General features: G+C 36.6%; 1 protein-coding gene across 19 annotated transcripts in view; it reads right to left on the bottom strand.

The window, feature by feature from the left end:
* Positions 1-13,159, bottom strand: part of syne1b (spectrin repeat containing, nuclear envelope 1b) — a 138,574-nt gene that overhangs the window by 99,966 nt on the left and 25,449 nt on the right. For 13 of the 19 annotated variants that reach the window (XM_079853920.1, XM_079853916.1, XM_079853909.1 and 10 more), the window contains exons 9-23: positions 12,603-12,635; positions 12,284-12,391; positions 11,196-11,333; positions 10,092-10,256; positions 9,885-9,997; positions 8,591-8,759; positions 8,401-8,497; positions 5,112-5,314; positions 4,853-5,017; positions 4,526-4,678; positions 3,585-3,728; positions 3,334-3,501; positions 2,445-2,603; positions 1,251-1,415; positions 968-1,102 (exon numbers count right to left, since the gene is read on the bottom strand). In XM_079853920.1, coding sequence (XP_079710046.1) covers positions 968-1,102; positions 1,251-1,415; positions 2,445-2,603; positions 3,334-3,501; positions 3,585-3,728; positions 4,526-4,678; positions 4,853-5,017; positions 5,112-5,314; positions 8,401-8,497; positions 8,591-8,759; positions 9,885-9,997; positions 10,092-10,256; positions 11,196-11,333; positions 12,284-12,391; positions 12,603-12,635 — 2,115 coding nt within the window. The remainder of the gene's footprint in view (positions 1-967; positions 1,103-1,250; positions 1,416-2,444; positions 2,604-3,333; positions 3,502-3,584; positions 3,729-4,525; positions 4,679-4,852; positions 5,018-5,111; positions 5,315-8,400; positions 8,498-8,590; positions 8,760-9,884; positions 9,998-10,091; positions 10,257-11,195; positions 11,334-12,283; positions 12,392-12,602; positions 12,636-13,159) is intronic. The other 6 variants (XM_079853917.1, XM_079853915.1, XM_079853924.1 and 3 more) reach the window with 1 other exon arrangement.

The following is a 13,159-nucleotide window of genomic DNA, read 5'->3' on the forward strand; positions in this document are numbered from 1 at the left end:
GAGCCCAACTAAAGCAAACGCTGATCTCCATAATGGTGACCTTAAATGAAACTCAAATCATGATCGTCATCATTATCATGTTTAATCCTCCTCTGCTGAGATCTTGAGATATTTAATGTCTTCTTTTATCTCCAGTTGATTTTGCTGTGGCTGGAAGTCAGTTGTGGTTCTTGTGTTTCTCTTTCCTTCAGTGATTCTGCTTGTTAACAGCAGGTGCTCATCACTAATGCTCAATCATCACTTAATTAATCACTTAATTATACAATTATCATTATGGGATCTAGAAATGTTCTATAATTCATTCAGTTTGAGTTCTGTTTCAGTCATTCAAGTTTCAGTAATATTTGAGTGCTATGAACTCAATTCTATTTAGTACATATTACTGTTAGGTTTTACAGTGCACATCAGACCACTTAAAAACCCTTATTGATCCTAATCGAAGCCATTTTGAATGTTTGACCATTTGAAAGAGAGTTAGCATCATTTTTTAAAAGATAAGCATGTTTTACATTGATTCTGGGTTAAATATGACCATTGGTTAACCCCTTCAGGTGTGAAAAGCCCATAATAGCAACCATATTATCAATATAGGTTAAGGTCGAAACATTTACTTAAAGGAAAATAACTTTAATGTATGGTAATGTATGAATCCTGCAGATAAAGTAACATAATATAGTGCATTCTTTGAATTATAATTGCACCATATATTTTATTTTATTTTTTAAAAGTTTGAATCAGATTATAATGCCAATACCTTCTTATTGTTGTCAGGTTTTTTATTACTATTTATTAATTATTATTGATGCTTGCAGCTATAATTATTATTAATATTATTATTGTATGTAAATGTTGTTATGCAACTATAACTGTTCCATTTATAAAATATATTTAATAAAAACCGTTCAGATAGATAGATAGATAGATAGATAGATAGATAGATAGATAGATAGATAGATAGCTCTCTAACCTTCCACTGTTTGTGCAGTTTCCTGACTGTTTCCTGTAGATTCTGTTGTTCTTGCTCTGGTAGAATATCTGTGAGTTCATCACAGGCTTTAAGAAACGCATTGAGGATTCTCTGATCCAGCTGCCCAAAGAACTCCTGCAGGACATTCAATAGAAGCATTATGAAATCATGTCAGCTTTAAAATTTCTCTGCTCATTTCCTTCTAGAGACCAAATTATGTTCAAACTCTGCTTTCGGCCTATTTGCCGAGCACTAGAACAGACTGTTGGGATTAATTTCTCACAGTGTGCTTTTTCAAAAGGTCCTCTGGGTTTCCTCTCTCAGTCATGGAGCTGCGAGCTATTTTCAGAACCTTCTCCAGCTCCACACGAGACTCCTCAAATCTCTTCATCAGGCTGCTGTTCGCCTCCACGTGTCGCTTCCATTCTGTGGTTTCTTTTACCATGCCCTTTTTGAGATAAAGCATACAAAAACACACATGTAGGCACAATTGAAACATCAATTGTTTCTCTCAAATGGATGACTTCTGCCTAATTCACCTGATCCTCAGATTCTCATTCAGAATAAAAGAGATCTCAAACTATGCTCAGATTTACCAAGCTACCAAAGTTTGCAATCAATAGTCATTCTTGTGCATAAGACATGGGGCCCTATCTTACACCCGGCGCAATGCAGCGGCAAGCATGATGCAAGTGTTTTTTGCTAGTTTCAGCCCGACGCAGTTATCATTTTCACGTCCTGTGTCATGTTGTTTAAATAGCAAATGATTTGGGCGTGCTGGCCTGAAAACGAGGTGTGTTCTGGTGCATTGTTGGCGCGTTGCTATTTTGGGGCAACAGAAATAGACTGCGACATTGAGCAACTGAAACCTGGTCAAAAGTCAATGGCGCAATATAATTTTTTTTGTAATTTAAAGAGCACGTTAGTAATGTGCGCCTATAGACGGGTCCACAACGCATGTACACTAAGCTTATTAAACACACAGGGACGCACAGCAGCACACAAACATGCCAAATATTAAAATTAAAAGGATTACAATGTAAAAGATTATTATTGTGTACATAAAGATATGGTGGAATCCGGCTTGTCCCGTAGATGGTCTGCTTGCGCACTTTAACCTTGCGCACAAGCAGTTCCGTTTGCGCTCTGGAGAAGGCTTCAGTCTTTCCACTATCAAATTACGCCATGTAAATAGCGAATCTGCCATGGCACAACTGGCATTTAAAGGGAATGGGAGATGAGACTCTGATTGGTTTAATGCACGTAAATCCCAAAACACACCCATTACTCATTAAGAGAATAGGGACGACCCTTTTAGACCATGCTCCTGGCACGCCGACCATTTTTCCCGTCGTTAAACTAGCAAAAGTGGATTTCGACACACCCTAAGTGAACTTGCGCCGTGCGCTTTAGACCATGCGCTTAGATCGTTAAAATAGTGCCCATGATGTTCTTCTTCCTTCTGTGCAGTTCCCACCTGTGAAGAGGCCTGAAGCTCTGTGATTCTCCTCTCCAGCAATGACGTGTCCAGGTGTTTTAGGTTCTTACTGGTGTCCAATGATTTCAGAATGACCTGATGGTTTTTATCAATCACTGACAGACATTTTTTACAGCTCTGCTGATAGGTCACCAGCTCCTGATATAAACAGAGAAAATACAAAGAGAGAGAATTAATGGCAAATACATTTTAATATATTAAGTGTATAATACATTTTAGATTTTAGACATTTTATACATTTTAGTATATTAAATCTTAACGCCTGTCCACACTGATTTGGGTGCAAATAAAGGACACAAAGGCACAAAATATCCCAAAAATTTTAAACAAAACTATTTAACAGACAATATTCTTCATTTTCTAAAAAATGTGGACCCCTGAATAAATTGACTAGAGAGTCAATGTTGGGCAAAATATTTAATTTGTTATTACACAAACAGTTTTTACCGAAGTTATTTTTATTAGTTTGTATTAATATAATAAATTATTTTTTTAAATTTTCCTTTTTAATTTAAAGTAATTTAGTTGTGTTTTTGTCATTTTATTTAGTTTTAGTTTTTTAATATGTTTATGTCGTTTTTTAATCATTTTTATTTCAAGTTTTTTTTAGATTTTATTTTATTTTGGGCTAACGTTTACCTTATTTCAAGTAACAAAAATTTTTTTTTTTTATGGTTTTAGTTTCGGTTAACTATAATACCTGCTATTTTTCAGTATTGAATGATATATTACTTATACTTCTGTTTAAAATCTTGCAATTAATTTTTAAAATGTAAACAGGCCTTTAAGGTGGTGCAAACAGTATTACAGGGCTTTAAGGTAGTGCAAGCAGTATAATGACCCGTGCAACCAATAGGTCTTTAGTCACCTGACACTTCTGCTTGAAGTCTCCTGGAGCCTCGGAGTCCCGGGAGGAAGTGATGCGGCTCGCCTTCTCCAGCGACTGGTAGAACCCAGTGATATGTTTCTCCATCTCCTCTAATGGAGGCAGCATGGCCTGGGAGTCCCTCAGCAGGGGCAGAATTCTCTCTCTTATCTGAACCAGACATTGAGGTATAATGTGAGACGCTGTGATTATGGTTTAATGTGGCAGTTCATGGGGAAATACAGGGCAGGCACCTTGCTGAGCTCATCCTTGATGTTTGCCATGTTAGCCAGCATCTGAGCGATCTCCTCCTCTGTGATGTCTTTGGTCAGCTGCTGCGCGTTACGCGTGGCCGACTTGTACGCCGCCTCCATGGACGGCACTTTGTGCTTGATGTCCTACGAGAAATGAGTTGATATTTATATAATCTCTAGCTCCAATGATCCTGCAGCAAACAGCCTTAATTTTTGTGATATAAACTGCATAAACTGTATTATGTGCACTAACATTATTCATGTATTATGTGCACTAACATTCAAAAGTTTGGGCCAGTAACATTTAAAAAAAAAAACTATTTCAGCAAGGATGCATTAAGTGACATTTTTCAATTTTAGATTGACAAAAATATATATATTCCAATATATATATATATATATATATATTCCAAATAAATGCTGTTCTTTTGAACTTTCTATTTATCAGAGATTTCCATTAAGATATTAAACAGCACAGCTGTTTTCAGCATTGATAATAATAATATTTCTTGAGCAGCAAATCATCATATTAGAATGATTTCTGATGGATCATGTGACACTGAAGACTGGAGTAATGATGCTGAAAATTCAGCTTTGCCATCACAGATTTCATTTTAAAATATTTTAAACTAGAAAACAATTATTTTAAGCTGTAATCATCTTTCACAATATTCCAATGTTCCAACACAATGTTTTACTGTATTATTGATTAAATAAATGCAGCCTTGGTGAGAAGAAGAGATTTCTTTAAAAAAATCATTGAAAAATCTTACCAACCCCAAACTTTTGAACAGTATTGTACATAAGTCGATGTACAGTCAGCTGGTCAAATGTCACACAAAAAAAGAGATTTTATCACTAAAGGGAGTTATTCTGTAATTGACCAATCAGAATCAAGTATTTCAGAGAGCCAGGTAGTAAGCTTTGTGAACTCTGATTACCTCAACGTCTTGAAGATGTGTCCTTATGTTCAGAAACGAAACTTGAACTGGTGTGTTCATCCTCTCATTGGCCGTGTCAATAAACGCTTTTAAAGCGTCAATCCCATCGTCATAATCCTTCCTCAGTTTGTCCACTTCATCTGCTCTTGCATACTAAGAAAAATATATATGTTATCAGAATTAAGTTTACACCAACATGAACATCTACTACTATTTCTTAAAAGTGATGACTGTTAGGAAAACTGTCATGAAAAACTGTCATGAAACCATTACTTGAAGCATATAAATAGACGCTTACGATCTTAAATGTGATGCCACTTGTCTTACATGTTTGACTTTGACAAACAGCTCTCTCCATCTGCCGTTGAGAAGGAGCAGCTGCTGTTTGAGTTCTCGGGACACAGTCTCATCGCATGTCTCAATCAGGAAGTTTCCAGCATCGTTCATGTCCATGTGTTGCTGAATCCAGAGTGGAAGACTGCGGAAAAACTCCTACAGAAGAATTCACACTGTTTAAATACGCAAGAGCTGTTTGACGTTTATCCCGACGCATTTCATCTGAAAGTCACAAACTTTGACAACACACCCGTTTGTCGCTCTCGGACTGGTTGAGCATCTTCTCGGCGTCCTCCAGCCAGGCCTGCAGGCTGGCCACTGTGCTGCTGTACTTCTCCCAGTTGCAGATCACTTCCTCCAGCATGCTTCGGACGCTGCGCACCTCCACTGACAGGTTCTTCCACTGCGCTGTTGCATCGCTCAGAAACTTATTCACCCCTTCTACCTCTTCAGCTGAATGAAAATCACAATATGAACAAAAAAACTTAATGAATAATAAAGTATTGCATGTATAAAACAAATGCATTTGAGGTACACAAGAAGTGCATATCAATCCCTAGAGTCAAGAAGATGTGCACTGTTGCGGATTAGAGCATCAGCTAATTCAAGTGAACTGTCAGTAGCTGTTACTAGAAGTGAAATCACTGTAATGTGAGGTTAAACACTTGTGCACAGTCAGTCTAGATCACTCACATTATCTAAGGAGTCACTATGTTACAGAATACTCTGGTTCCTCTAAAGACACCTCTCATGATGATTTTACACCCTAGAATATGAAAATTGTTAGGCCACATTACTACACCTGAAATGGTACCTTTGTATTCAAAGTGAATCTGTTTTTGAAACCGTCACAAACATATCCAGGGCATGTTTCTTGCCATTTTCAAAAGAATAAAATGAAGAAATTAAATTTTGATATATAAATGTTGATATTGATATATACATACAGTATAATTGCGATTAATCGCATCTAACATAATCGTTTTTTAAATATATATTAGTGCTGTCAAATCAATTAATCCCAATTAATCACATCTAACATAAACGTTTGTGTGTACATATATATATATATATATATATATATATATATATATATATATATATATATTAGGGCTGTCAAAGTTAGCGCGTTAATAACGCGTTAACGCAAAATCATATTAACGCCACTATTTTTTTTAACGCGCGATTAACGCAGCGCGTATTTTCTGTTTGACCCGTGGCCCAACCCCTAGTTGGAGAAATGGAGATACACAGTGTTGCCAACTTAGCGACATTGCAGACCCCTTTAGCGATTTTTTCCCGTCAACAAAGCGCCCAAACCTTATTTAGTTTCTGAGAATCTAACGTTACCGGTACCGCCGGTACTGCTCTCTCAGCACGCGCGCGCACCTCTCTCTCGCTCGCTCGCTCTCTCTCTCTCTCTCTCTCTCTCTCTCTCTCTCTGCGTCTCCCGCGGAGGAGCAGCGCTTTAATTCAGTTAAGCACAGATATTATGTTGCTTCTCTAATTTTACAAGTATAGCCGAAATCAGAGCACGGATATTGTCTATATTTATCTTATGTGTATTTGATTTCATCAGACGACGGCTCGATTATCAGAATTTTTGTGCAGATTAACTTAACATCTTGGAAGGGAGAGCTGGTTATGTCTTAATGGGTCGCGTTTCAGTCACCATTTCAAATTCATTCCGTTGTTTGACAACAGAAACAGTAAAATATACCAAATGAAAACAGTTTTATTGAGAATTTAGCTTCATCAAAATGGGCACAGAGAGAGACAAACTACAATGTAATAATAAATAATAAATTTAAATTTAGCATTTTCAGAAGAGCTGCCCTGTCATGCAAAAATCTAAACATGTTTGTGTTAGTAAATTGCTCAGTGCAAAGAAAGAGAAGTAATGGTAACCTGGTATTTCTTTGTTCTTTCTACATGTGTCTAATAGACATGAACAAGTTCTTTGCAAAAAACATCTATGACCTTTGAAACATGTCTCGTCCTTATGCTCTATATTGACTATGGTTTCAATAATAAACATACATTTGCATAAATCATCTATATTTATCCATGCTCACGTTGATTAGAGTATTACAAACTTGAAAAGTATTAATTTAAGGTACATTTAGAACAAATAAAAAAATGTGCGATTAAATGCGATTAATCGCGAGTTAACTCATGACAATCATGCGATTAATCGCGATTAAAATTTTTAATCGATTGACAGCCCTAATATATATATATATATATATATATATATATATATATATATATATATATATTAGTGCTGTCAAATCGATTCATCGCGATTAACTGCATCTAACATAAACGTTTTAAAATATATATTAGTGCTGTCAAATCAATTATTTGCAATTACCCGCATTGAACATAAATGTTTCAATATATATATATATATATATATATATATAGCATTACAGTAATGATAATATTAATATTATTTTTGCTAATATTACTAATATATTATGACATGTTACATTTTAAAGAAATGGAGATATATATACACAGTAGTAAAAAAAAAACCTGTAGCAATTTTTTTGCCAAATAATTTTGTCAGATAAATATTAGGGCTGTGAAAAGATTAATCGCGATTAATCGCATCCAAAATAAAAGTTTGTGTTTACATAATAAATGTGTGTGTACTGTGTATCATTATTTTGTATATATATAAATACACACACATGCATGTATTTATTTAAGAAATATTTGCATGTAGATACTGTATATATTTAAATATAATTTATATTATATATAAATATAAATATTTGTATATATAAATAACAATTTTTTCTTAAATATATACATGCAAGTGTGTGTATTTATATATACAAAATAATGATACACAGTACACACACATTTATTATGTAAACACAAACTTTTATTTTGGATGCGATTAATCGCGATTAATCTTTTCACAGCCCTAATAAATACCTTAACCAAGTTTAGTGTTTTGTTCTTCCCTTATTTAAAATATTTAAATTAAGATATTTCCTTCATATTTTGATGGTTTAATCAAATTTATAGGATCCTTAAAAACAAATATCCTCTTTTGGCCACTACTATATACAGTATATACACACACATACCGGTACTATATAAAGTTATAAAGTTTGGTCAGTAAGATTTTTTTTTTATGTTTCTGAAAGAAGTCTCTTATGCTTATGCAGAAAATAATGTGACAACGCAGAAAACCTGTAATCGGTCTAAAAATAGGCTTCGTTTTCATTATGCAAAATATAACTTTTTTTCACTCTTGATTTTGGGGTGAAATATGACCTGAACATTCATTTGTGACAAATGAGAGTCAAGTGTAATTTTGAGTGAGAAATAATTATTAGTCCAGAGCACTTGTTTCGCCACTGAAATGGTTTAAAGGATGCTTGACAGAATGAGGCTGCCAGATCACAAAGCAAGAGGCTCATTTTGTCTGCTAGAGTTCAGAATTGCTGCCAGGGAATGATTATAAAAAGCTGCATGAATCTGCAGCCTCAGGGGAAAATGGATGAAAGAGAGATCAGTCTTACCTGAAGCCCCAGATTTCAAGTAGGTGTCTGCAGCTTGTTTCAGAGTCCGAAACGTGGTTTCATATTGCTCAAAGAACTTATGGCCTTCAATGAACACCTGTGAGTAAATGAGGGAATGTGATATGTTAGCTGAATCTTTTTTTAGATTAGCAGATTTAAAAGAGTTTATTAAGTAAGCTGGAGGGCGTACAATATAATTTTGCAGAAGAAGCTCCACTGAGTCCCGTCGGCCGTATTTAATGATCCAGGATTTGAGCTTTGACTCCGCCAGCATTAGAAAAGCCATGAGACGATACTTCATCTCCCAGAATTCAAATTTAATTAGATGGACGTGAGATGATGTGGAAACAAAATTAAATCTGTGAAAACAAGAAACAGCAGTAAATATAACAGTAATCGATGGGATTTAAGACCATAGACCTTAATATTTAAAGTCAACATGAAACAAACAAATTATAACTTATTAATAAATGTTGCTGGACTTATTGTGTGACTTATTATTCATTATTAGTTTGTTGTCCTCAAAATGTTATGACATTTTTCACCTCTGAAAAGACTTGTACTTGAATGTAACAAAAGTTACATGTGTCATTTTATAAAACTCGCTGGCATGCTGCTAGAGTGTTCTGGGTGGTTGCTAGGGCATTGCTATGTGGTTACTAGATGGACTTTGGGTGGTTGCTAGGGCATTGCTATGTGGTTACTTGATGGACTTTGGGTGGTTGCTAGAGCATTGCTATGTGGTTACTAGAGGTACTCTGGTTGGTTGCTAGGGATTCTCTGGCTAATGTTCTGAGTGGTGTTCTATGTGGTTGTGAGCAAATTGCTATGTTATTGATAGGGGTGCCCTGGGTGGTTGCCAGGGCGTTGCTATATGGTTGCAGAGTTGTTCCACATGTTCTGAGTGGTTGTGAGCACATTGCTATTTGGTTACTAGGGGTATTATGTGGTTGCTAGGGCACTGCTATATGGTTGCAGAGTTGTTCCACATGTTGAGCACATTGCTATGTGGTTACTAGGGGTACTATGTGGTTGCTAGGGTGTTTCTATGTGGCTGCAGAGTTGTTCCACATGTTCTAAGTGGTCGTGAGCACATTGCTATGTGGTACTATGTGGTTGCTATGGCATTGCTATGTGGCTGCAGACTTGCTCCACATGTTCTGAGTGGTTGTGAGCACATTGTTATGTGGTTACTTAGGGTACTATGTGGTTGCTAGGGTGTTGCTGTGTGGCTGCAGAGTTGTTCCACATGTTCTAAATGGTTGTGATATGGTTGTGATCACATTGCTATTAGGTTGCTAGGGATGCTCTAGAACTAGGTAGTTGCTAGGTTGTTCTGGGTGGTTGCTAGGTGGCTAAAGTCAAAGTCTATTTGATGTTCTGAGCTCTAAAGCTCTCTACATCACATAATGGACATTAAATGCAATGCAAATGCTGTTTCATGTTGCCTATAAACAGTGAAACCTAAGTTCATCAGAGTTGACCTTTCCGCCATGTCCTGAAGCTGCTCTGGTGGAACCGGGACGCCGTTTACTGATCGGTCTCTGTGAATCTGTTGAAATGTCTGTCTGTGTCCCTCCAAATTCTTCAACACCTCCTATACAGAAAACACACCAATTCTAATTTTAGGAGAACAGTGATCGGAGCAAGTCCCTCAAGAAATAAAAAAACTTGCACCTTCTTGCACCTACCTTGTGCTGTTCTAGTTTTCTGTGGATGATGTTGGCTGTCTCTTCATGGGCCTGTTGAATCGGTACATCCTCTCTCAGGGAAAGTTCTGCCCGATGCAGCCAGGCTCCGATCACTCCCAGAGGGCCCGGCATAGACTTGTCCAGATGGATGTGCCAGTCTAAGAGCTGCACAAACCACAAAAATGCATAGCAAAATTCAAAAGGAGAGATCTGTTTTTACTGCCGCTCACTGTTTGTGAGGACCCTTCAAGCTGTCAAGAGTCTGGCCAGATTGCTGTATCCACTCTATGGACTTCTCTGTTCCTTTGAACAAAACAGTCTCTGTGTGTCTGTCCTCTTTCCTCAGTAATGAACCCCGCATCCACGGTCTACGCTCCAATTCACACTTAATTACAGCTAATGACAGCTAGACAAGTGCACACTCATTTATTCTCACATCAGCAACAGTTCAGAGTTAATATTTACAATCTCCACCTTAAGTTAAAGCATTAATTTGCCTTTAGAAATTCTTAGAGTTCTTTAAAAATATTAACAAGCACTATTTTTGCTCTTTAATGCAGTAAATGAGATTATGTAAGAAAATAACATATTTACCCATTGTATAAATAGGTTCATTTTTAAATATTAATTGTGATTTTATTTGATTATTAGTGATATTTAAGTGATTCTTGTGATATGTTTATCTTAAGATGATAAGATGTGTGTTAATTTTCTCTTCTCAAAAATTGCATTTGTGTATCATTATCCACATATTCAAATTTGGAATAATGAAATTAGTTATACGACACATGCAACAACCAAAGCCCGTCCGTATCATAGACAAAACCTGAGATTATAAGAGCTGCGGTGGTGGGGAAATTTTAAGTGAATCAGTCTGTTCGTCACACAAAGCAATAGTACAACTTCTGACTACTTTTATGGTGCATTTTTGTCATTTTTGGTGCTCCACAGTGCCTGTCCCAATTCATTTTCATTGTATAACAAGTGTCATGAACATAACGCTAAACATCTCCATTTGCATTCCATTAAAAAATGAGTAAATAATGACAGAATTTTACTTTTTGGGTGAGCAAACTCTTGAATAACATTTGGCAAATCACATACCCTGACAGACACATGATCCCAGGACTGTTTGACCACTGCCTGATCCACTGACAGTTTGCCGTCCCTGTGTACCGGCTGCAGGAGAGACTCGATCTGTTTCTTTCTCATCTCATACTGCACACGGAAGCTCTTAAAGGCCTGCAGTCAAAACAAGAATGATGGGGCAGCACTAAATACATCTGAACTGACAGCAAACTCACAACTCATTTCAAATGCAAAGAGTTAAAGGAGAACTCCGGTCAATTTTAACATTGAGCTCATTTTTTTGTACATTTTGGAGTGCTGTCAGTACAGAGAACAACGACAAAAATCGGTGTTGCCTACACCGTGTTATCCTCTTTTTAAAATTTGCACCCTGTTGACTTCAATGGGGCAAGTTTTAAACCTGCTTTTAGCCTCTTAACATCCTTGATGTGTCATTACAAGTGCACAGCCATGTTGAGTGATTCCTTCGGAGTGAACACGGGTGAATCTGACTGCAGTAGATGTGAAAGATATGAATAAAAATGATGTTTATTCAGCCAGCGCACATACCTGTATTCACATCCTGTTTTCGGTCAAAGTCCAAAGTAATCGATTATCGAGTTCACACGCATTGGTTTAGTACCTATGATCATGCGCGTGAACTCGACAATCGATTACCATGGACTTCGACCGAAAACAGGATGTAAATACAGGTATGAGCGCTGGCTAAATAAATATCATTTTTATTCATATCTTTCACATCTACTGCAGTCAGATTCACCCGCGTTCACTCCGAAGGAATCACTCACATGACCTGTGCACTTGTAATGACACATCAAGGATGTTAAGAGGCTAAAAGCAGGTTTAAAACTTGCCCCATTGAAGTCAACAGGGTGCAAATTTTAAAAAGAGGATAACACGGTGTAGGCAACACCGATTTTTGTCGTTGTTCTCTGTATTGACAGCACTCCAAATTTACAAAAAAATGAGCTCAATGTTAAAATTGACCGGAGTTCTCCTTTAAGCCAATCATATAAGATCTTATTTACATGTAGAGGTTCTAAAAGCAGCAAAAACAGCCTGTTTAATTCTAAAGATCATAGAAGTAAAACGGTCAGCTTTACCTGATATTTGTCAGTGAGACTCTCTTCAGATCCCTGTGCACGCAGAATATCTCTCTCTAGCTGATCCAGCCAGATCTTCACCTCCCTCAGCACCTTGCGTTCCTCTTTCTGTGCACATCAGACAGAAAGAAACAACCATTTATCACTCGTTTAGCAGATATTCAGCAAGAGACCCACAGCAAGTAACACAGCAGTGTGAAACAGTGAAAAACAGGAGAGAGTCCAATCCCAAAGAAGAGGGAAGATCTTCAACTATTTTGTATTATTTTGTAACACACAATACAGAGCTATTATGACCCTATTTATTAATACCACATACCTCAAGCATTAGCTCAATATCTTGTGGATCATACTGTCCAGGAGAGCAAAGGCACATCAAGAGATGCAAACACAACACAGTCAAGACGTTAGCAAGATAAAAGCCAGAGAAAGAGAGGAAACAAGCAGAGAGCATCCATCCACCGCAGAATGGCCATTCTCAGGAAACAGTGACATTTGTGTGTTGTATGTTTATCCAGTTCTTACTACTCATAATTAACATGATACTGAACTTATTTGGTAATTTAATTCTGTTCAGTGTTTTATTATACTATAGTATTTTACAGAAAAAGCAACAGAATACTAAAAGCAAAAGATGTGGTGCTAAGGCCATTATTAGAATTTTTGTGCACTGATCTTTTTATTATTCAACCCTAAAAATGTTTTAAGAGTGTTAGCAAAAAGCATGTTTTGAGAGACATATCATGAGTTATTCATTTTATTCCTAGTTTTAATGTGTGATTCATAGCCCTTACAGAATAAAAAACGTGAATTTCTCACATGTGATTATGTGGATTTCACATGGGAACTGATCCAAAACCACACGTTTCCCATGTG

This window comes from Squalius cephalus (genome assembly GCF_949319135.1).
Source record: "Squalius cephalus genome assembly, chromosome: 20".
NCBI classification, from domain to species: domain Eukaryota; kingdom Metazoa; phylum Chordata; class Actinopteri; order Cypriniformes; family Leuciscidae; genus Squalius; species Squalius cephalus.